At 54.2% G+C, this 23,903-nt stretch overlaps 1 protein-coding gene across 2 annotated transcripts; it reads left to right on the plus strand.

The window, feature by feature from the left end:
- Window positions 1-5,253: 5,253 nt before the first annotated feature.
- RGS14 (regulator of G protein signaling 14) lies at window positions 5,254-23,307 on the plus strand. Of its 2 annotated transcripts, XM_023551842.2 has the most exons (15): window positions 5,254-5,445; window positions 12,552-12,573; window positions 12,736-12,908; window positions 13,274-13,366; window positions 13,464-13,607; window positions 14,614-14,757; window positions 14,906-15,017; window positions 15,536-15,642; window positions 16,097-16,306; window positions 18,226-18,302; window positions 18,510-18,636; window positions 18,719-18,800; window positions 18,912-18,958; window positions 19,047-19,161; window positions 19,379-23,307. In XM_023551842.2, the coding sequence occupies exons 1-15, from the start codon at window positions 5,401-5,403 to the stop codon at window positions 19,579-19,581; spliced, it is 1,701 nt and encodes a 566-aa protein (XP_023407610.2). In that variant the 5' UTR covers window positions 5,254-5,400; the 3' UTR covers window positions 19,582-23,307. The 2 variants fall into 2 exon arrangements, with proteins under 2 accessions (XP_023407610.2, XP_023407614.1); XM_023551846.2 differs by lacking the exon at window positions 18,912-18,958 and having other exon boundaries at window positions 19,379-19,490.
- Window positions 23,308-23,903: the final 596 nt, after the last annotated feature.

Genomic DNA, 23,903 nt, shown 5'->3' on the forward strand with positions numbered 1-23,903 from the left:
ATTATTATTATTTTTTTTTACTTGTGGTATTTCTTTTTTTTTTTTTTTAATTGAACTTTAGATGAAGGTTTACAGAACAAACTAGTTTCTGTTCAGTTAGTACACACATTGTTCTATGACATTCCTTAACAACGCCACAACATGTCAACACTCTCCCTTCTCAACCCTGGGTTCCCTATTACCAGCTTTCCTGTTCCCTCCTGCCTTCCAGTCCCTGCCCCAGGCCTAGTGCGCCCCTTTAGATTTGTTTTGTTCCATGGGCCTGTCCAATCTTTGGCTGAAGGGTAAGCCTCAGGAGTGGCCCCATTATTGAGCTGAAAGGGTGTCCAGGGGCCATGCTCTCAGGGTTTCTCCAGTCTCTGTCAGACCAGCAAGTCTGGTCTTCCTTTCTGAGTTAGGATTTTGTTCTACATCTTTCTCCAGCTCTGTCTGGGACCCTACGTTGTGATCCCTGTCAGAGCAGTCAGTGGGGGTAGCCAGGCACTATCTAGTTGTACTGGACTCAGTCTGGTAATCATCATTATTTTTAAATCAGGAGATTTAAGTTAACATTACAAAACCAAAGTTCTAGTTTCTTCTGAAAAATCGGAAGATCTAAACACACTAGGCCCCCTTACCACAAGAGAACAATGGACTACAGTTGAATGGGACTGTCCCTGCTACAAATGTCTTACTTGCCTAAGCCGGTCTCCCCCTGACCCCTCTAAGCAACTGAATTAATGATCCTGCTATAGGTCATAGAGGAGGTTGGTTGGTTGGTTGGTCCTTTATTTAATTTTAAGAAAATGCCCTTTGAATGAGCTTATTGAGGATTTCGTGTTGAGACATGTTTTCTGGGTCATATTATTTTTATTTAGCTATTATTTTATTATTAAAGTAATATATTTTTTTTAATATATATGTACAGTGAAACCTGTGAGAGCCGGAACTTGATGAGACTGTGTTGTTTTTCTGGGTCTCGCAAGATTTCTGCCTTGACAGAGTGCAGCCTCACCACTTTTCTATCACGCTCTATTAGTGGAAAATATTTTTGTTTTCCTTTTCTAACAGATTTCTGCCTTACACAGGTTCTGGCTTTTACAGGCATATGGAGACATATATATATAATGTATGTATGTATTACAGGAACATGTACAAAAGTCCCCTGCTACTCCCCTCTCAAGGGATGTATGTTTCCAGAGATTTATCTGTACCTATTCAAGCAAGGACATGTGCATTCCACTAAACATTAGGGCTGAGATTTTTGTCAGCTATGGTCACTACAGGTCTCTGTGTGGCACAAGTGGTTTGCACTCAACTGCTAACCTAAAGGTTGGTGGTTTGAACCCATCCAGCAGTGCTTCAGAAGAAAGGCCTGTCAATCTGCTTCCATAAAGATTACAGTCAAGAAAACCCTAAGAAGCAGTTCTAAACAGTAACACATGAGGCCACCATGAGTCGGAATTGACTCAGTGGCAATGGGTTTGGTTTTTGTTTTTACGATCACTACTAAATCCCCAGAGCACTCTGCGGCTAACTGAAACATCAGTGGTTCAAACCCACCAGCTGCTCCTCGGGAAAAGGATGTGGCAGTCTGTTTCCATAAGATTATAGCCCTGGAAATCCTATGGGGCAGCTCTACTCTGTTCTATAGGGTGGCTATGAGTCAGAATCAACTCAATGGCAACAGGTTACTAAATTCCCAGCATCTAGAACAGTGCCTGGCACATAGGCGGTGATTAATAAGTAATTGGTGAAGGAATGAATATTTGTTCTAGAACTTGGGATTGAGTCATGAGGGATGAGTAGGAGTTTATCAGAAAAGGAAAGGCATTCTCAGCAGAGAGAACAGGAAAGACAAAGGCAGGGAGGGTTGCTTGAAAACATAAGATACAAGTAGTTTGGGATGGCTGAAAAATGGTGGGCAGAGAGTTTGGCTGAGGCCACAACTCAAAGGCCTTAAATTTCCAGCTAAGGAACATGGCCTTTTTCTAGAGGGTAGTGGGATGGATTTAAGCATGGGAGTGACAGATGTGGGTTTCTCTGGGCACAGTGTGAAGAGATAGGAGGCAGGTAAAATAGCGGCCCTGGGGGCACAGTAGTTAAGTGTTTGGCTGCTAACCAAAAGGTCGGCAGTTCAAATCCACCAGCTGCTCCTTGGAAACCCTATAGGGCAGTTCTACTCTGTCCTATAGGGTCGCTATGAATCGGAATCGGGTTTGGCTTTTTTGGTTTTATGACCAGGTGATAGATGGTGAGGTCTGAGCCAGGGAGGTTTCCACAGGAAAGGAGGATCAGGAAAAGACCCAAGAGAGATTGGACACAGTAACTGATCCCTGTGGGGCATCAGGGAGAAAGAAGTTGAGAACACTGTTCTGTGGAGGTACCCCACCACTGTCATGGAGTGGAGAAAACTAGATAAGAGTCAAGAGATGGGAGGTCCTAGGGTCAGCTGGCCTCCCTGAGGTGAAGATATGGTCAGAGCTGGAAGTGGCATCCATGATGGAGAGGTGGGGAGAGGCATCTCTGCAGCAGCAGAAGAAGATAGACTTAGAGAGGTTCCAAGGTAGAACCTGTGACTGGGCCTTTAGGGAGAGAAAGATGAGCTGTTCGAACCTGGGCAAGACTCAGGCTGGTGGTAGCCAGGTCCTGGCACCCCATGCATGTTGCAGGGCAAGGCTTCCCAGCTTGGGACTAAGCCCTGCTTAGGTTCTTGCCTTCTACTGACCAAGAATGACCAGGACAGGCTTAGAGGTTCCACACAAACAAAGGTTTATTAGCGACAGAGAGTAAAGGCTCACCAGCAGAGAAGAGAGAGGGACCAAGCAACGCTAGCCTCTGTTCCCCTGAACAAAGGTTTTTCTGGGGCTTACGTGGGTTCGGCGAGGGTAATGAAGTAACGAATGTTTTGTAGATTTCTTTCAAGGAGTGGGTACTTCTCAGAATGGTGGTGCATACTATAAATTAGGCTGCGCACGCATCTAGAATCCAAGATGGAACCCGTAGCAAAGGCTCCTGGGACTGGGTGGCAAGACTTATTATGGGGTGTAGCACCTGCGCAGTCCCCCTGCGGTGCCAGTTTAATTCCTGTGGTGGGTACTTGCATCAGGTGGAAGTTATCCGTCGGTCACCTTGCAGATATCTGTGCATGCTCCAGGGACCAGATCAGGCTGGTCCTTCTGAAACACACCTTACAAGGGAGTACATTGTTTGTTCTTTCTTTATTGCACATTCCAGAATGGGGGTTTTATGTCATTAGCCAAGCACATAGTACTGAAGTTGCAAGTTGCAGATGTTGCAGGACTCCTTGCCCAGGGGCTCAGTCCCTGTTTCTTCCCTATCTCAAGTACACACGTTCACACATCAGCAGATCTCTAACTTGATGTGTAACCTTGGGCAACTCACTTCTCTCTTAACCTCAGTAGTCTGTTCTGTAAAATGGGAATAATGAGCACCACTCAGAAAGTGGTTATAAGGATCAAACAAAGCTGTGTTGGGAGAAGACCCTGTAAACTGTAAACAGTAAACCAGTTGCCACTGAGTCAACTCTGACTCACGGCAACCCATGTGTGTCAGAGTAGAACTGTGCTCCATAGGGTTTTCAATGGCTGATCACCAGGCCTTTCTTCTGAAGCTACCTCCATGTAGACTTGAACCATCAACCTTTCAGTTAGCAGCCGGTTTTCCACAAATTGTAAAGTCCCTTATAAAGCCTAGGCCCGGGCCCATGGTGCGGCTGACAAGTAGTCCCCACTCACAGCACACACCCTACACGGCCCCCACCGTCACACACCTTATTAAGATCACCATTGGCAGTGTTCCATACCCAGTGACACCCCTCAGCCCTACCCCATACATATACCATGTCTGTCTGAACCTCTCTGTCTGGATGTCGTGGAGCAGAGTTTCTGGAAAAAAGAGAGTCAGAGCTGGGAAAACAGGCGTATCAACTAGAGTAATGCTAGCTGCTGTAACAAATAGACCTTTATGCTCTATTTGCTCCCAATAATGGCTCAAATACAATAGAAGTTTATTTCTCACTCACGTAATAGTCCAAAGCTGGTGTTCCTGATTGATGGATGGCTTGCCTTCCTGCACTAATGCAGAGACCCAGGCCCCTACCTCCTTGTAGCTCCACAGTCTCCCCTAGGGCCTCGTCACCTTCTGCATCCAGCCAGCTAAAGGGAAAAAAGAGAGTGTGGAGAGCACACGCTTACTTCCTTGGCCCAGGAACAGTACATGCCGTTCCACTCACATCCAACTGGTGGGAGCTAGTCACATGGAGCCTGAGACATCAAGTTTAACTGTGTACCCAGGAGGAAGAGGAGGGGTCCAGGCAAAGGATGACAGACTGAGAGACATTGCTTTGTCTCTATGGAGAGAGTTGTCCAAACCATAATGGTAGGTAACTTGAGGGCTCCAAGTAAGCCCATACATAGAGTAAAATATGAGCCCTTATAGTAGGTACATGCATGTAAAAGAAAGAGGCAAACTGAGGCCTCTCTGGCTAAAGGACCTGAGCTCATCCAGGCCTGGGCCAGGGCCAAGAGGGCAGGGCCCACCCACCAATGCTGCACCATGGCAGGACTGTTATGTGAGTATGACTATCACCTGCTCTGGTGGGTGAGCTTGTGCATGCCTGACTACACGTGTGCCCTTAGGCAGATTGTGCCTGTGCCCCACACCTGTCTGAGGGACTGTGCATGTATATGAGTGAGTGCCCAGGTGACTCCGTCCAACGACAGCCTCTGTGTTTATGACATGCACACCTGAATAGTCTCTGTGCACATGGCCATGCATGCAAGGTGTCCATCTGTCTGCATACCTGGGCTTGTGCATGGGGAGACAGCCTGTGGGTATCAGGGGGGTGTCCCTGAGTGTGCACAGGCCCAGCACACAGTAGGTATAGATGTGTACTGAGTGGAGTACACACGTGACCAACAGGTCCCAGTGCATGTGCACACATATCCACGAGGACCCCTGCCAGGGCATACAAAGATGCCTGGCTGTGTGAATGTGCACTTCTGTGTGCCCAGCCACGATCTTGGAGCTTCCAGAACTGGGCCAGACCAGACTGGCTCCTTTCTGGGCACGCCAAGGCCCTGCTGTGTTTTAGTGCCTGCGTGGGGTGCTGCCAAGGATGTGTTGGCGGCGTGTGTGAGTGCATGAATGTGTGCGTGTGTGTGTAGGAAGAGGCGTTCGCTCTCTTAGACCTTGCTTCTTTCTGTGGTTTGGTTTCTATAGAGACACTTCCTGTGGCAGAGAAAAGAGGTAGTGAGCTGGTGTTTCAGGATGTGAGGGCCCACAGGAGCAGAGCCGGGCTTTCTCCGCCACCCGCCCGTTCTGCAAGCTCTGGCCGGTGCTACCCACTGTCCACATGGTGGGCGCCCCCTGCAGCGGGGGCCGGTGATCAGCGGCAGCATGCCAGGGAAGCCCAAGCACCTGGGCGTCCCCAACGGGCGCATGGTGAGTATGGGCTCCTGGCCAGGGCCACAGGGAGGGGTGGGTACACCTAGGGCGGAGCCCCAGAGGCACTCCCGGCAGGGCCCAGCAAGAACCTGCAGCTGCCAGCAAACAGAAGTTGGGGACAGCAGCAGGCAGCAGGACTGATGCCCTTGCCCCGGTGTCCTCCTAGATGGCTCAGTGGGGACCTGGGGGACTCTGGGGATAAGGTCAGGGCAGAGTGGGCACAGCTTTTGATCCAACCCTCACGGCTCCCTCATCTAGTACTTTGGCACCATCAGAGCTGTCTGTGTCCTTGGGCAACAGGGAGATGACAGCCCCTTTGCCCTCTGCCAACCCCCAGAGTGGCTCGAACCCCCACACCTCACTCAACCTCAACCTTCCTCTCCTCCCCCTAGGTCCCTGGTGCTCAAGGCCAGGACAGATAGGAAAGGGGTAGCTCTCACTGGGTCACTGCCCTGCAGATGGACCCTCTCCATAGGTTTCCTCTGCCAAAACTCTCAGTCCTCGGGCAGCCTGGTCAGCAGGGTCAGGCTGGGTTGTGGGGAGGGCAAGATGAGTATTACAGTTTCTACCTGCTCAATCCCTTCCAGGAAGGGGGTGGCGCTGGGCACTAGGAGGACCCTGGCTGCACTACCACACTCCTGCACCCTCTCCCTGGCTGCTCGGCCCCGGGTAGGGGCCACCTTTGAAGAATGCAGTTTTGTCATTCATTGGGCAGAAGGGCAGACAGTGCTGGGCCTCCTACCCTCCCTAAGTCCTCACTTGGCAGAGATCCAGCCCTTCCTGATAACCCCAGCAAGGCCAGCCAGTGTCCTGGCCCCCTACCTGTCCCCACTGGATCCAGGGATACCTGGGTCTCTTACTGGGGGGGTAGAACTCCTCTCTGAGCCTCAGCTTCCTCATCTGAAATATGGGGAGATTGGAAAGAATCTCAAAATCTTGTTGAGATGGTTAAATGGAGTGATGAACACGAGGACCCTGACCCATTATGGGCATCTGCAAATGTCAGTCCAATGTCCCCCTACATTCTCAGCCTTTCCTCAGAGATCTCCTGCCTCACAAAAAGGCTGAGCCACCCCTCACCCCCACCCCTGCCTCCTAATTCCCAAGACCTGTCTCCATCTCTCCTTCTTCCAGCATCTCTTACTGCTCAGCCCCAGGCTGGCTAGGTAGGAGTCAATCCCCCAAAGCTGGCCCAGCCACCTTCTCACTGTCTCTCCCACCAGCCCAACTCTGAAAGCTCAAAAAAAACCATCGTCCTCACACTCTCACGCCCGGAGCCATGACTCTTAGCTTGACCCTCCCTGCATGTCCAGGCCACGCAGCTGAGGTGGAGCAGACCCAGGCTCACCCCTCTCTTAAGGAAGGGGCAGTTGGATTGGTGTCCAGAGCTGCAGAGCAGCTAGGGGGCTTGGAATCAGACCCAGACCTTGCTCCTGCCCCTGCTGCATCAACCCAGGGTTTTTCTACCCTAATGTCAGTCAGAGTAGAGAGTGCACCCCAACCTCTGCCCCCTGCCTGTCAAGCCCATGGACACCCTGGTTCCTCCCAGCAACCTTCACACACAGGTTTATCTTTGTCTTTTCTGGGCCCCCTCTGAACTCTCTGTGCCACCTCTTGGAATGCTGAGGGTCACAGATCAGCTGCTTGCTGGCCACTGGGCAGCACTTTGGGGCACTGTCCGGCTGGGGTGGGGCAGGTAGTCAGGTGTTTCAGCCTGGCCTCAATAGCAGAGATATGGACAGAGAGGCACCCTGAGGCCAAGTGTCTTGCTCCTTCCAGGAGTGACCTCTGATGGAGGCTCAGTGGAATAAATGACGTGCCCAAGGTCAGCAGCAAGCAGAGGGGCCTGCATTTGAACCCAGCCAAGCTGACCCCAATTCTGGAGCTTTCCCACATCCCGCACTGCCTGGTTAGGGTCCTCCCCCTCCACCTGCCACTTCCCCCCACTGCCATCATCCCTGCTGAGGCAGCTCCGTTTGCCAGCTGTGTTTCTGCCACTCAGCCTGTCAGGCAGTTGCAATGAAGCCTGTCAATCAGAGATGGCTCCCACCCCCCTCCCAGAGATGTCTTTCATACAGCCCCAACTGCCACTTCACTTGTTTGTTCATTCATTCATTCAACTGACCCTCCTTAGCACCTGCTCTGTGCTGGCCCATCCTAGGCACTCAAGTCCCAGGTACGTGGGACCTGGGCCCTGCCCTCCAGCAGCCCCCAGTCTGGCAAGACTCAGAAGACATGGCCTCAAAAAACTAGATACAGCTTAGTTTTGGGTAAAAGCCTCGGGTCAGGACAAAGCTTGTGAGGACCTGAGGAGGAACTAACTTCTCTGCAGAAGATGTGCTTAAAGGACATGCCGCCCAGCGTAGGAAAGAGCATGGCCTGGACACGGCAAACACAGGGTATGGGTGTCGGAGGGGAGGCTGAAGTTAAGGACAGGAGAGGTGGCAGTTATCAGTCCTGTTGCTCTCAGGAGACCCGTCTGACTTCCCCACCTGATGAGGACAACTGCAAGGTGACTACTGGACCCCTCTGGGCTGGGCATTCACGTGCAAAGTGGCCCTCCTGAAACACCCAGGCTGGGTGTCAGCTCCACAAGCTGATGCTCCAGGCACCCAGGGTTCTGTGGGGCATCCCCAGAGAGGGTCTTGGAGGCTCAGTTTCCCCAAGTGAGGACAACCTGAGATGACGATACAGAATGGCCAGCACAGAAGATGCTCACTAACTCGGCCCTCTCTTTGAGATCTGACCCCTCCAGAGGGCAGAGTTCAATGGGAGCTCCTGAGCCCTTCACCCCCACTGACCTTGCCCACCTGTGCCCCAAGGTCTGAGGTCCTATGGCCTCCAACCTCTCCCTGGTATGTATCTTGTCCACAAGGGAGGCAGCCTGGGTGAGGGAAGACCTCAGACTTCAGTCAGACAAACTTGGGCTCTAATCAAAGCTCTGCCACTTCCCAGCTGTGTGACTCCTTTGGGCCTTGGTTGTTCATCTGTACAATGGGGGTAATGTCTGCCACAGAGGGTAAAAATATAAGGACGGAGTGACAACATGGGTGTGTGCTGCCAGAGGGTACTTGTCACACAGTTGCAGCTCAGGAAATTTTGGGCCCCATGCTCAGGTACCATCAACTCCCCCAGGGTCCATTTCCTAAGAAAAACTATGGAAAATTGAGGTCTGACCATGGGTTGGGGTGTCACTGGCCACCACACCCTCCCTCACCTTCCTTCCCCTTTTCTCCCACTTACTCACCACTTCTAAAACAGGCTGGGCAGGGCAAGGCCATCCCTGCTCAGCACAACTTCCCCAGGCCTGGCAGCTGGCAGGTCAGAGCCTGGCCCTTGGGATGCTGCGTCCCACTCTGCCCACAATGCTCCCCTGACCATTGCCTGCCTAGTGCTTTCCCATATGGGCTACTTTCGACTTCACCTCCCCCCAAAGAGGTTGCAAATGCTAAGCCCCATGCTACCAGGGGGAAACTGAGGTTCAGAGGAGAGAAGTTACTTGCTCCCAAGTGACAGAGGTAGAATTAGACTCCATCCCCACTCTCTCCCACTTCTAGATTTCTGTCCCTACTGTGTCTCAACACCAACCGTATGACCAGCAACTAGTGGAACTAGAGGGAGATCTGCAGGCTCAGACGGTGTGGCCGCTTAGGCTGTTGGGCGTCCAGAGGATGGGTCCCCCTGGTGAAGGGGGTGCCAGCGCCTCATGGAGGGCAGAGGAAGGGTCTCAGGGCCCTGAGGCTGCTTGGGAGACCTGGGGCAAATACGGTGTATCCTGGTGTGGGGGTTCAAATCAGCTCCTTCCTGCAAACCAGGTCTGCCCCCCCAGGAATTACCAGACTGGCAGGGCAGAGAGGCTGGCCACCGGTACGGTGGGAAAGGGGAGGTCCTTGGGAGACTGCTGTTGGGGATGACTAATTTCAATGGGCAGAGACTAGGGGGCAGTCTGGTAGGGGGAGCAGGAACAGATATCCAGGTGGAGAAAAGAACAAAGCAGAAAGCCAGAGTGTGTAGGGGTGTGGGGGGAATTGAAAAGTTTGCTAAAGTTCAGGGAGGAGGTGAGGGGGAGGGAAACTGGTGAGGTTGAAGGGGTGCATGAGTCAGGCCCAGGTAGGACTTTAGGCTGCAAAACTGGCAACTGCCAGGCCTTCCAGAGCAGGAGAAGAACCGGGTGGGACAGTGGGGAGGAGTAGGGCCAGGCCCACCTGAAAACGCAAACAGTCCATTAAACATAGTGTGAAAATCAAAACCTCTGAGGCCAAACAAAAGAGGCATGTGGCCTGGCTCCAGCCCTGGGTTCCTTTCTCGGATACCCTTGCCCTGTGCCAGGAGCCGTGGAGGGCTCTGAGCAAGGCAGAGGGGTTTCGGAGGAGGGCAGGACCAGGCAGCCACAGCAAAGGAAGGGGGAGACAGGAGGATTCCCGGATGGCATCTCTGGGCATGGAAGCAGCGTGGCAGAGCATCCGGGGGAGGGGCACTCGGGGGCAGGCGGTGGCAGGGATGAGTGATGGCGCCCTGCTGCCAAGAAGGAAGCCAGCAGGCTGGAAAGGAACCTTGGGCCGTGTAGGGAAGTGCTTCAACTCCATCCCTCCTGCACGGTCACAGAGGAGTCAGGACTTCTCCTGTAGCCAGGGACTGCGTTCAGAGAGATGCTGCTGTCGAAGCAGGTCCGATCGGGGAGGGCAGAGGCCCTGGCAGGGAGTGGTGTGCGGAGGAACTTGTTCCTCACTCTGCAAAACTTTTCCTCCTCCTTGCGACATACCCCCATGCTCCAGGTGGGAAACAAGGCTCCAAGCAGAGTCCAAGTCTCTAAAACTAGAAAGAGGCAGAGCTGGGATTTGAATCTAGGCCCAGCAGACCCCAAAGCCTGTACTCTTTCTTTATGGCAGGGGTCGCCAACTCAGATGCCTAGCTGGGTCAGGCGCTGATACAATGACAGTAATAGTAACTAACATTCTTTGAGCATTTACTACATGTCAGATAATGTTCTAAGATCTTTGTGTATATTTAACTCATTTAATCCCTGCAACAACCCTTTGAAGTCAATTCCATTTTTTTTCTCCATTTTCATAGAGAAGGAAACTGAGGCACAGAGAGGTTAAGTACCTTGCCTGAGGTCACACAGCACGAATTTGAACTCAGGCAGTCTGGGGCAGCCCCTGCCTACCACTGCCTCTACAAGTAACATAAATGTGTCAGACAGGCCCAAGAGGCCACTGGGGACAGCAAGGGTCCCCGCAAGGGATAGGGGTTGCTGCTGAGTGCCAGTCAAGGTTGCCATTCTGAAAAGCAGATCAGGGTTGCTGAAACATCACAGTCTTAAACAGAAGACAGAAATTTGGAGTTTATGTAAGATTTCCTGATTTTTAATGGTGGGAAACCCCTTTAAACTTAAAAAAAAAAAAAAAAAACTTAGGGCCAAAATACTTATACCAGTTGCATCCGAGTTGATTCTGACTTACGGCAACCATGAATATGTCAGAGTAGAACTGTGCTCCATAGGGTTTTCAATGGCTGATTTTTCTGAAGTAGATCTCCAGGCCTTTCTTCGGAGATGCCTCTGGGTAGATTCAAACCTCCAACCTTTCGGGTAGCAACTGAGCACGTAACTATTCGCACCACATAGTGGTTCTAATATCCTACATATCTGCAGGCTAGATCCAGCTCTCAGACGGTTATTCTGTAACCTGGGTGCTCCCAGGATGCTTTGGGAGCAGGGAGCAGAGATTTCAACAAGGAGGACAGGGAGCTGCTTCCTGGGGGAGGAGATGTTTGCAGGGCTGTTTCCAGTGGGGCTGGAAGGAAGGGACAGGTGGTAGAAAGCTTCCCAAGACAGGGGCAAATGAAAAACGTAGGAGGTGAGAGGGAGGGAGGAATTGGGGATGACTCAAGCCCTGGAACTGGGATCCCAGGTGATGGGAAGAAAGGATGCAGGGAAGCAGGTTTGACACTCTGCCTTTGTAGGTGCAGAGGTGGGTTCCATTGGGGCACTGGCTGAGCTTGAGGGGCTTATGGGACATTTTGAAGGAAGATGATTGCAGGAAGCTGGCTATGTGTGTCTGGAGCTGGGGATATGTAGGTGAGTAAGGGCCCAGGACAGAGCCAGGGAGGGGTAGAAGCTGCTCTGGGTAGATGACAAGGAAGCTGGAGGAGCTGCTAGAATGGTAGGAAGAGACCCAGGGAGATTACTGCAAGAGTCATTTTGAGAGGAGGGTTTTTCTGCTTTACTAAGGGGGGATTCCCAGAAATGTCCGAGCTGTGCTTTGGGGGGTAGAGGGGGAGGGAGGAGTCAGCCTCTAGAGCAATGCTGCTCACAGTGTGGTCCATGGACCAGCAGCAGCAACATCACCTGAGAGCTTGTTAGAAATGAAGAGCCTCAGGCCCCACCCTGGACCTACAGAACCTGAATCTCTGCAGGTGGGGTCCTCCAGGTCATTCTATTTCATGCTCAAGTCTGAGAGCCACTGCTCTATACTATAGTATAACATCCTGTGCTCTGCCCAAGGTGAGGTGGGACTTGTGGGAGACCCTGAGGCCCAAGAGGAAACAATTACAATAAGGAGATCACTGGCTACAGAGACACCTCTGCTTCCTCAAAGGCAATAGCAAACAGTGATGTAACCAACACCACGTGCTGGCCACTATCCTATATTAAATTCATCTGATCCTCATAACAGCCCCAGAAAGTGAGTTACTATTATTAGCATCATCCACTATTTACAGATGGAGAAACAGAGACAAGCAGGTTAAGGCTCACCCAAGGTCACATAGCCAGCAAGTGGCAGAGGATTAAAAGCCTGTGCTCCTACCCCCCATGCTATACAGCTGGGCCCACCTAGCAGGGGCTGCAGGAGGAGTGAGCCAGGGATGACCATCAAGTAGCTGGCCTAAGCCCCAGCACACAGTGGTTGCCACATGATCTGAACAGGAGCCAGAGGCCGTCTGAGCTAAACCCTGACCAAGTAGGGGTGTGGCTGGGCTGCCCGGGGTGGCCCTCCAGGCAGGGGAGAGCACAGGTCCAGCTCCTGGGTGCTGAGCCGGGACTGTCCTTTGGGAATCCTCACTGAGCTCTGTTCTGACTTTCTACCTTGGGTCTCTTTTAGGTTCTGGCTGTCTCAGATGGAGGTAAGTAATGGACTGTGAGGGAAGCCTGGCTGGGGGTAGGGGTGGGAATGGGTTGAGGGCAACCTTGCCACAAGCTATCTTTTCAAGGACTGTACCTGGAATATGGATAGGGCTGGGCAGGGGTGGCGCAAGACTCACTCCCATTTATCCATTCCCTTGCAGAGCTGAGCAGCGTGGCGGACTCCCAGGACCAGGGCCGAGGCAGCTCCCTCAGCATACACAGCCTCCCCAGTGGCCCCAGCAGCCCCTTCCCCACCGAGGAGCAGTCTGTGGCAGGCTGGGCCTTGTCCTTCGAGCGGCTGCTGCAGGACCCGCTGGGCTTGGCTTACTTCACTGTAAGCCCTGGGGTGGGGTGAGGACGGTGGGTGGTAGTAGCCAACGGTGTTGGGGGCGGGGGGTGGCAGAGGGCATAGATGAAGCTGCTCCAGGCTGGCCAGGGTGGGGCTCCTCTGTCTAGCCCTCAGCTAGCCTTTCTTTGGGGCCCTCTTCCTCGTCTCCCAGCAGAGAACTTTTCTTCTTTCTCTCTATCCTTGTCTCTGCCTTTCATTTTCTCTCTGCTCATCTGGATCCGACGCTGTGAGTCTGTCTGGCCCTATCTGTCTGGCTCGGCCTCTTGGCCATCTCTGTCCCAATCTCTGACCACATTGCCTAACCGGGTCTCTGTGTTTCTGCCTGCCTTCCTCCCCACCCCTCCCCCCAGGAGTTTCTGAAAAAGGAGTTCAGCGCCGAGAACGTGACTTTCTGGAAGGCCTGCGAGCGCTTCCAACAGATCCCGGCCAGCGACACCCAGCAGGTGGGCGGGGGGGTGGGGAGCTGGGGGCATCAGGGTGGGGACCAGGGCTTGGGCTTTGCTCGCTGGCCCCTGACCTTCTCCTGCCGCTCGTCCGCAGCTAGCTCAGGAGGCCCGCAACATCTACGAGGAGTTCCTGTCCAGCCAGGCGCTGAGCCCGGTGAACATCGATCGGCAGGCCTGGCTCGGCGAGGAGGTGCTGGCCCAGCCCCGGCCGGACATGTTCCGGGCGCCACAGCTCCAGGTGGGCAGGCCCGAGGCGCGCTGCCTGGGATGGGGGCGTGGCTTTGAAAGAGGGATGATTTGATGGCAGAGGCGGGGTCAGATCCAGGGACGCAGCCTGAGCCGCGGAGAAAGATTTGTATGCGAGTATGGAACCTGTCCTATAGGGTCTCTGTGACGGCAACTGGTTTGGTTTTGGTTTTATAGAGCCCTGGTGGCCGCAGTGGTTAAGAACTTGGCTGCTAACCAAAAGGTGGGCAGTTGGAATCCACCAGCCGCTCCCTGGAAACCCTATGGGGCATTTCTACTATATCCTATAGGATCGCTATGAGTCGGAATCGACTCCACGGCAATGAGGTTTGGTTTGGTTTTTGGTTTACTAGAGCCCAGGTGGCGCAGTGGTTAAGCATTGGGTTGTTAACCAAAAGGTGGCGATTGGAATTCACCAGCCGCTCCTTGGAAACCCGGTGGGCAGCTCTACTCTGTTCTGTAGGGTCGCTGTGAGTCAGAATCGACTCAAGGGCAATGGTTTTCTTTTTTTTTTAGTATAGACCCTAATAAGGGGCCCTGGTGGCACAGTGGTTAAGAGCTCAGCTGCTAACCGAAAGGTCAGTGGTTCGAACCCACCAGCCGCTCCGCAGGAGAAAAATAATGGCGGTCTGCTTCATTAAGTTTCTATCGTTGGAAACCCTGTGGGGCAGCTCTACTCTGTTCTATAGGGTCGCTATGAGTTGGAATCCACACGTATCCAACGTGTTTGGTTTTTGTTTATAGAGCTTAATGCAGGAACAGGGCCTGGGTCACAGGGCCTTACCAAGGGTAGTGGTGGAGGAGCTAGGGGAGCCCCCCTACCCAGGTCTAGCAGAGGTAGGGGCGGGGCCAAGAGCAGGGCGGGCCCTGGACCAATGCAGTGGGCAAAGGCCCTGGGGTGGGTGGGGGCTAGCTGTTCCCTCCCTAGATTGGGGCGGGGCCTCTGGCCCCGCGCAGAGCGCCTCCTTCGGCTCAAGGTCCTGGCTCCGGTCCTACAGATCTTCAACTTAATGAAGTTCGACAGCTACGCGCGCTTCGTCAAGTCCCCGATATACCGCGAGTGCCTCCTGGCCGAGGCCGAGGGGCGCCCTCTGCGGGAACCTGGCTCCTCATGCCTCGGCAGCCCCGACGCTACCAGGAAGGTGCGGATGGAGGGGCAATGGGAGGCAGGGGCCTTGCAGACCATATGCAAGAGGGGACACCCCTGGGTGCAGATCTGCGGGGGTGTGCCCATGGTCTGCATGCGGGCTAGGATCCGATCCCTTCCTAGCGCTTTCCCTGTACCCGCAGAAGCCGAAGCTGAAGCCCGGGAAGTCGCTGCCTCTGGGCGTGGAAGAGTTGGGGCAGCTGCCGCCAGCGGAGGGTCCTGGGGGCCTTCCGCTTCGCAAGTCCTTCCGCAGGGGTGAGGGCAGAAGAAAGTGGCTTAGAGGAGAGGTGGCTGGAGGAGGAGTGGTGGGATTTTGGGCAAGCCTTGGGAACACCCCCTCTCCCCTAATTGCCGCACGGTATGAAAACCGAAAGGAAACGCTGATGGCGTAGTGGTTAAGTGCTATGGCTGCTAACCAAAGGGTCAGCAGCTCAAATCCACCAGGCGCTCTTTGGAAACTCTCTGGGGGCAGTTCTACTCTGTCCTGTGGGGTCGCTATGAGTAGGAATCGAGTCGATGGCACTGGGGTCTGGGTGAAAACCGAAGTGCAATCCCTGTGACCACCACGTTCCCCTGGGTGGTTCGCTACCCGGGCTAGATCTCAGAAGTTTGGGAAGCCCCCAAGGTAGCGACGCTTCCAGGGACCCAAACCACATTGGACCCCTGCAAGAGGGTGCCAAACAAGGTCCCAAAGACGCGGGCTCCTGAGCCAGGCGGAAAGAGATGGGTAGAGGGAGGAGGGGCTGTTCCGTTCATTGCTCTCCCTCCCCCAGAGCTGGCAAGCGGGGCCGCAAACTTGCGCCGCGAGTCTCAGGGTTCCCTAAACTCCTCCGCCAGTCTGGACCTCGGCTTCCTCGCCTTCGTCAGCAGCAAATCTGAGGTGAGCCGACTACTGGGGGAAATGAGACACGGGCTAGGGCCACTACTCAGGCCCCTTTTCGTGGCCGGCATCATTCACATTTGCGATCCACACTTTTATCTCCCGGCTTGCTCTACACACCCAATTCCTCAGCCTTCCTGCCCTCACCACATGTCATGGGCACATATTTTCTGTCTCCCCGTGTGTGGATGGGCCCCCACTGGTGGACCCATCTGCCCAGGTGTACACAGCATATGTGTGTATGTGTGTGGCTCAGAGGATGAACCTGTCTGTGGGTGCCCATATTCTTGGATGCGCATACATGTGTTCCTGTAGGAGGCTGTATCTTTGCCTGCCAACTGGTGTGCCAGATGTGCCCTTAGGCATGTGTGCCCCAGTGAGTATACCTGTCTGTTTACCTGTTTGCATGTCCTTGCATGTGTACTCATACCCCCTCTCCCCCACTCCTGCCCAGAACCAAAGCCACCGGAAGAGCCTTGGGAGTGCAGAGGGTGAGAGTGAAAACCGGCCAGGGAAGTACTGCTGCGTGTACTTGCCTGATGGCACAGCCTCCCTGGCCTTGGCCCGACCTGGCCTCACCATCCGTGACATGCTGGCAAGCATCTGTGAGAAACGAGGGCTCTCTCTACCTGATATCAAGGTCTACCTGGTGGGCAAAGAGCAGGTACGAATTAGGCCTGGCCTCCAACTCTGTCCCCTTCCTGATCCTGACCCCAACCCTATTCCTGTCTCTGCCCAGCCATGACCACAACCCCAACTCCATTCCTAATCCCCTGGAGCAACCCTAATTCCAGCTCCATTCCTAGCATCATCCTCTTCCTAAGTCCAGGCTCCCATCCCCAGCACCAACTCTTCACTTAAACTCAGACATCCACCCTCCCCCCCATGAAGATGCTAAACCCTACCCCATGCCCATCCCAGTTTCCAACTTCTTTCATCATTTTTGCTGGGATAGTCTAAGGAAGGTAAAGCCGCCTGCCCATCACTCCCAGAATTCTACTGCCGTCTCCGCAGTCCATCTCTGAAATGGCCATTTGAAGGGGGTTCTCACCTCCTCTGCCACCAGGGACGCCCAACCTCACCTAACCCATAAAAACTTTCCTTTAGGTGCAAACTAGCATTAAGTGTTAAAGAGGAGTCTAGGAAAAAAAAAAAAAAAAAACCCTTTAAACAAAACCTTCCAGTTAAGGGGATCTAAAGGAAGAAGGCAGCATTCCAGAGGCACCTGTCAGGATTTCATTCACCAAGGAGACAAGTCCTAAGGCCCTGCCAGGTGGGTGGGCAGAGGTATCAGGGCCTGGGCTCTGCCCTCTAGGCCCTCAGACTGGAGGTAAGTCAGGCAGGATGGCATCAGGTCAAGGAGTCAAAATTCCAGAAAGAGTTTCTGAGGGGAAGGCAGGTGTTTCTGGCTGGTCTGGGAAGGATTCATGGAAGAGGCCTTTGGTGAGAATGGGGAGGAGTTTGCCTGGCAGTGATGTGGGGCAGGGCATTCCAGGCAGAGGGCACAGCTTAAGCAAAGGCGTGGAAGTGGGTAAGTGTAGGACATATTAGGGGCTTAGAGCGTGGGGGCGTGAGGGCAACAGTGAGGAGGAGCCACCAGGGCAGCTGCCAGCAGCCCAGATGGGCCTTCATGTCCAGCTAAATATAGCTTCACACCCACACTCCATCTGTCCCTGTAGCACAGCACAGACCTAGTGCCTGAGACAGGATGGCCCAGTCGTCTTCCCATCCCCTGAGCTGGCACAGGCACATGGGGCCTCTGGGATCGAAAATCACAACAGTCACTGTTTATGTAGCTACTGTGTGCCAGGCACTGTGCCGGATGATTTAAGTCCCTCTGGCCCCTGAGTGGCTTAAATGGTTTGCACTTGGCTACTGAGCAAAAGGTTGGCAGTTTGAATTCACCTACCAGTGCTGCAGAAGAAAGGCCTGGCAATCTACTTCCATAAGATTACAGCCATTGAGAACCCTTCTGGAGCAGAGTTGTACTCTGAAACACATGGAGTCACCATGAGTTGGAATCGACTTGGTGGCAATGGGTTTGGTTTTCGGCCTCACAGCAGTCTTGCAGGTGGACTTTGGCGCCCCATTTTGCAGTGAGGAGACAAGATAAGTCCTTAGTATCAGGGAATGGAGCGAAGTGGACAGGTGTCAAAAAAGGAACAAGGCCTGGATGGCTGATTAAATACAGCCAGCTGGACTGGCTGGAGTTCAGATGCCTGAGGGACAACGGGGCTGCTGTCCTGGAGGCAGATTCAGTCCTGGCTCAGAGGGGGCAGCCCCCATGATCCAGGACCTAAGCTGCCCTTTACTGAAGCAGCCCCATGACCATTTCATGCCCCCTCCCCACCTTTCCCATAACTCCATTCCTTTCCTGAGCTCTGTCCAGCATTCTCGCCACCCTTCACCCTTCTCAGGCTCCTATGCCATCGTGGCCTTACACCATCTGCACCATTACTGCTTGCCTTCTAATCCTCTAGGGATCCCCAATAGCGGCCACGTCAGGAAATGACGATGGCTCCCTCAGACCCTGGGGATGGCTCAGGGTGGGGGAGGGACTGTGACCCTGCTTGGCGTCCGCAGAAGGCCCTGGTCCTGGATCAGGACTGCACCGTGCTGGCGGATCAGGAAGTGCGGCTGGAGAACAGGATCACTTTCGAGTGAGTGCCCGCCCTGCATCTTGGGGCCGCTAAACATACACCCATGCTAGTCTCCCACTCAAGCCCTGACCCTGTGATAGCCCCGCCTCGCCCCCAGTCAGCCCCACCCACCCCAGTTCAGGCTCCGCCTCCTCCAGTCCTGCCGGGTGGGTTAGGGGCGAGGCGGGGCCGGCCTCCGCCCTTCCGCAGCCCGAGGGTCCCGCGCAGGCTGGAGTTGGCTGCGCTGGATCGTGTGGTGCGGATCTCAGCCAAGCCCACCAAGAGGCTGCAGGAGGCACTGCAGCCCATCCTGGCGAAGCACGGCTTGAGTCCACAGCAGGTGACGCTGCACCGGGTAAGCGGTGGGGTCGCGGGCCGGGACTGGGCAGCAGGGAGGAGGGCTGGCTGTCCTGCCGGTTACTGACCTGTTCCCACAGCCAGGCGAGAAGCAACCGCTGGATCTGGAGAAGCTAGTGAGCTCGGTGGTGGCCCAGAGACTGGTTTTGGACACTCTCCCAGGTAGGGGACATTGGGCCCCCAGAGACATTTGGCCCCTAGGAAAGGTGCATACCCAGAAGGAAGCGGGACCGGGCGGGAGGCGAACCCGAACAGTGGCGCTCTCTGCCACAGGTACTAAGATCCCCGACGCTGGCAACCTGTCCCCCCGCCGCAGCCAGGTGAGCCAGGGGCAGGGCACCCTGCCCTTTCCCTTCCACCCACTGCTACTCCTCTGCTGGCTGTGGCTCTGACCCAACGTTCTCACAGGGCGGCCCGCCCAGGACCCAGGACAAGGCCGCCTACTCCCATCCACTACCCCCCAACTCGCTGGCCGAGCTGCCTGGTAGTGCCGCTGGGAAGCGGCAGACCTGTGACATTGAAGGTACATTGGGGATGGTGGGGACTGGGGACCAGAGGGACCAGGGCAGTGGTGTTGGGGGCCCTTGAGAGTGCCATTAGAGAGGCTTGAACTGAGGCAGGGGACAGAGACCAGAGGGGCTGCCTTGGGAGCTGGGCCATTGGTGTTGGCATCTGGGAGGCTGCCGCCACAGTGAGGGGAGCAAGACTCTGGTGAGCCTTGACTCTGTGACCGCCCCCAGGCCTGGTAGAGCTGCTGAACCGGGTGCAGAGCAGCGGGGCCCACGACCAGAGGGGCCTTCTGCGCAAAGAGGACCTGGTGCTTCCAGAATTTCTGCAGCTGCCCACCCAAGGGCCCAGCGCCCAGGAAGCTCCACCACAGACTGAATCAGTGGCCCAGCCCAGGGGCAGTCACTTGGACTCCACTGGCCGTCCAGCTCTCTGACAGCTGCCCAACAGACCAAGCCGGCTGCATGGCGCCTGCGGGCCAAGCATGCCATGGGTCCGCTCTGCATGCTCTGTCTGTGCCATGAGTGTCCCTGGCCCCTTCTTCCATGGGCAGGCCCACAGGAAGAGTGGGGAGGGGTGGAGAGGGGGCTCAGGGGAGCCACATCCCACTGCTACTACCACCTGACCCCTCACAAGCTCACCCACTCTCCCCTTGCAGCCAGGTCCCTGGGGGGAGGTGGGCCCAACCCAGAGGGGTGGAGTTGGCAGTACCAGCCTCCCTACTCTGTGCCAGGGCTCAGTTGGGGGCAGGAGGAGGGGCTGGGCCCCTCCTCAGGGAGCTGGTATGAGTCAGGCCTGAGGATGCAGGTGGGCAGCCTCTCCCTCCACTGACACAGACCAGACCGTACATACGGATTTTGCAGTTGGCGTTGGGGCAGCTGGGTATGTCCTGGATGTATGATATTGTTATTATAATAATTATTATTATTCAGCTATCAGGTGTGTTCCTTGTGTGCCAGTCTGCCCTGTATACCCCCCATCCCCCACAAACCACACCGCCTCTGTCACCAAGGTCAGTGCCAGGAAGCTCTTGGTGACCTCAGGATGTGCCTCCTGACTTCCTGTTGTCAGAAGCTCTGTTCTTGACTGCCTGGAGTATCGAGTGTGTGTGAGAGAGAGAGAGAGACAGCAAGAGCGAGGGGAGAACCCTCTGGGGAGCCGTCTCTGCCAGGCGGGGTGCTGTTCTGCAGCCTCTGTGGGTCTTCATACACCATTCTGGCCATTGTCCTCTGCTTCTGTTTGGACCTGCGGTTGGGGACTGAGTGTCTCAAGCTTGACTGGTGGCCCCTTTGCATGCATCGGAAGCCCTGTGCGGGAGACTCTGGCTGTTGATGGGGTCAGGGGGCAGATTCTGACTCTTATCTGCTTTGGCTGGGAGATTTTTCCTGTCCCAGGCAGCCAGGCAAGCTCCAACCCCCCACAGGGAGAGGGAGCAGGGAGGACCTCCCAGAAGGAGGGTCCCAGCCTATGAGGAGGGAAGCCAGACTTAGGCAGCCCTGGCCCGGAGAGGTAAGTGCTGCAACAGAGGAAGCAAGGAGACATGGGCACCTGAGAAGGCACTCGAGGGTGAGGGGATCTCCTAACACCTTGTGGTGGATCTCTCTTCCCTACTCCAGGTCTGTTCCCTCTGAAATGCCCCCACCTGCCCTGTATAGTGTCATTGGTTCCCTGTCATCCCTGGAATCCACGGGAGGAAACAGTGGCTTTTGCTGGACCACAACTCCTTTCTCTAGAGTAGAAGCCAAGCCTGTTTTGGGGAGCTTCAGCCCTCTGACCCCCTCAGGCCATTTTCTTTGGCTAGGTTGACCTGACTCCTTGGCTGCTAGGGTGGGCTCATGATCCAGGCCTGGCCAATCAGAGTACTCTCTTCCCCTGGCTACAGTTTAGTTCAGGGGTAAATTGCCCTCTGACCCAAGTTGTCCCAAGCAGAATCCCAATCCTGGTCATTTTCTACCATCTCTTGGTGATAGCGAGTTTATAGAAAGGCCTCTGTGGAAAGAACCTGAGTATGAATGGAGCTAACATGGGAAAGGAGAACCGAAAGACAGAGATTTCAGACAATATTATTTGAACACCTGGATTCAGTCATTCAACAACAGCTAGACTTTCTCATTAAGCAAGCCAATAAATTCTTTGTGTATGTATGTGCATTTGTTACTGTGAGTCAGACCAGATTTCCAAGACCTGCAACCACAAAAACCACCAGTTGTCATTGAGCTGACTCCAACTCGTGATGACCCCATCTGTGTCAGGTAGAACTGTGCTCCATAGGGTTTTCAATAGCTAATTTTTTTTGGAAATAGGTTGCCAGGCTTTTCTTCTGAGGCATCTCTGGGTAGAAGTGAGCCTCCAACTTTTCAGTTAGCAGCTGAACGAGTTGACTGTTTGCACCACCCAGGGACTCCCAAAACCACAAAATCTTGCTTTATCGAAGATCTCAGTTTGAATAGCTCAGAGGAGACTTCCCAGTCACCCTATAGAAAGTATACCCCACCTTGGTTCTCTATCACCCTGTCCTGTTTTCTTCCTGTGCAGCACTGATCACACTCTGTGGTTATCTTGTTGACTTATTTTATATGAATTTGCTGACAGTGGGATGTGAGTGCCCTGGTGTCCCCTTGGCCTAGTAGGCTGACAAATGATATCACAGCCTCAGACAGTCTCAGCAGAGGATGCAGGGACAGCAGGCAGTGCCAGCCCTGGGCAGGGAACAGCTCAGCACCAGACTCACAGTCTGTGACCAGGGGCTGGGGAGATTAGCCCATGTCCCGGCCCCCACCAGCTGCAGAACCTCCCTCAAACTTCCTGGGACCTGGAGCTTCTTCCTTGTGGGAGGGGACATCTGCCCCCGTGCACCCCAGGATAGAGATGAGATGTCTCCCCTAAAGTCCGTAGGTCCTGTAGGTCAGACCCACCCTTCACCCAACCCTGTACCTCTGCAGATCCAGTCATGATGCCTGTTACTCTTAGGGGTCCCCTCCCCCATGTGGGAGTGGGGTCATGGGCCAGGTGAAAGAGCTCCCACAGAGGTCAGCACCTGTAGGGGGTGCAGCTCAGATTTACTGAGGCCCCTAAGTTAGACATCCTCCATCCTTCATCTTATCATCCTCGCCACAAAACAGCCCTGGGTGGATGAAACCAAGGCCGCGGGAGGGGAAGCGACCAGCCCAGGATCCTGTAAGGAATTGTTGCAGGAACTGCCCAGCACTCAGGGCTGTCAGACTGCAGGACACACACCAGGGAGGGCACAATGCTGCAGAAACCCCTGACAGAGCCAGTTGCCTCTCATGGGAGGGTACATTGATTGCTATGGCTACTCTGAGGGGTGGCTTGGGAGTTTCTGTAAAATTAAAAACGCACAGCTTGTGACCCCAGCAGTGCTCCTGAAGAATCACTCCCTCCCAGGAGCAAGGAGGCCCATCCCTGCAGCATTGCCTGTAACCCCAAAACTGGCAAACACCCAAATGTGGGCAGGGCAGTGGGGAGGGGGGCAGATAACAAAACACACTTTGGCATCTCCATGCTCTGGAGTACCACACTACAGATAAAGAATTGGGTATGGTATGCCCTGATGGGAGAGTTCCCCAAGACATGTTATTGTTCAGTGAAATAAAGCCAAACAATGCGTATAGCATGATACTGTTATATAAAACACACAAACAGGCACTTACAAGTGTACAGAAAGGAGAAAGAATGTTCTAGAAGGATACACACCAAGCTGACAATAGTGGTTATTTCTGGGAGATGGGGAGGGGACCCGAATTGGGGGTAGTGGTCAAAGAAGACTTTAGCCTTTAATTTTTTTACAGAATGCAATTAAAAATAGTAATAATAAGTGGACTGGACAATGGGTTGGAGAGGGATGCTGGTGAGGCGTGAGCTTCTTGGGTCAGGTGGACACTTGAGACTATGTTGGCATTTCCTGCCTGAAGGGGAGATGAGAGGGTGGAGGGGGTTAGAAGCTGTCGAAATGGACACGAAAAGATAGAGTGGAAGGAGAGAGTGGGCTGTCTCATTAGGGGGAAAGTAATTGGGAGTGTGTAGCAAGGTGTATATGGGTTTTTGTGTGAGAGACTGACTTGATTTGTAAACTTTCACTTAAAGCACAATAAAAATTATTAAAAAAAAATAGTAATAATAAGGACCTTTCTTTGTCACTACAGATCTTGCTCCTCCCCAAACGCACCTCCTGATGCAGCCCTGGACTGAAGGAAACCAGGTTCCCTCCTCCCAGTTTCTGCACTCTCAGAATCCCTCAAGGCCCTGGGCCCTCACCATCCCAGCATGGCCAGTCCCCATGCAGGGATAGAGGTCCGACATGGGGTCAGGGACAAGGGGCACCAGCTCTGGTCCAGCCACAGGGCTGCGTTACACATCCACCGCACTGAGCCTGGGCTTCTTGATGGTTGGGAAACTGTAGTAGAGCTGCTTCCCCTCACCCGACCAGGTGGGGAAGCCGGGGGGCTGGGGGGGTCCTGTGCACCCAGCGCTCAGCATGCAGGAAGGGAGAGAACATGTTTGCTGACCACTCTACACCGTCCCCCACACTCCCGTTTTACAGAGGACACCAAGGCTAAAACAGCTGTGACTTCCTCAGGATGCCCCTGAAACCCTAGCCCGACTAGTCCCAAGCCTCCAAGCGAGAATCTTGCCACATGTCTCCTGTCTTCCACCGTACCCACTTGAGGTCCCCGGGGCTGGGGAAGGGGATGGTACAGGATGGGCATAGGACCAGCACAGGGCACACAGTGACCTCCG

The sequence above is a fragment of the Loxodonta africana genome, chromosome 2 (assembly GCF_030014295.1).
Source record: "Loxodonta africana isolate mLoxAfr1 chromosome 2, mLoxAfr1.hap2, whole genome shotgun sequence".
Lineage (NCBI taxonomy): Eukaryota > Metazoa > Chordata > Mammalia > Proboscidea > Elephantidae > Loxodonta > Loxodonta africana.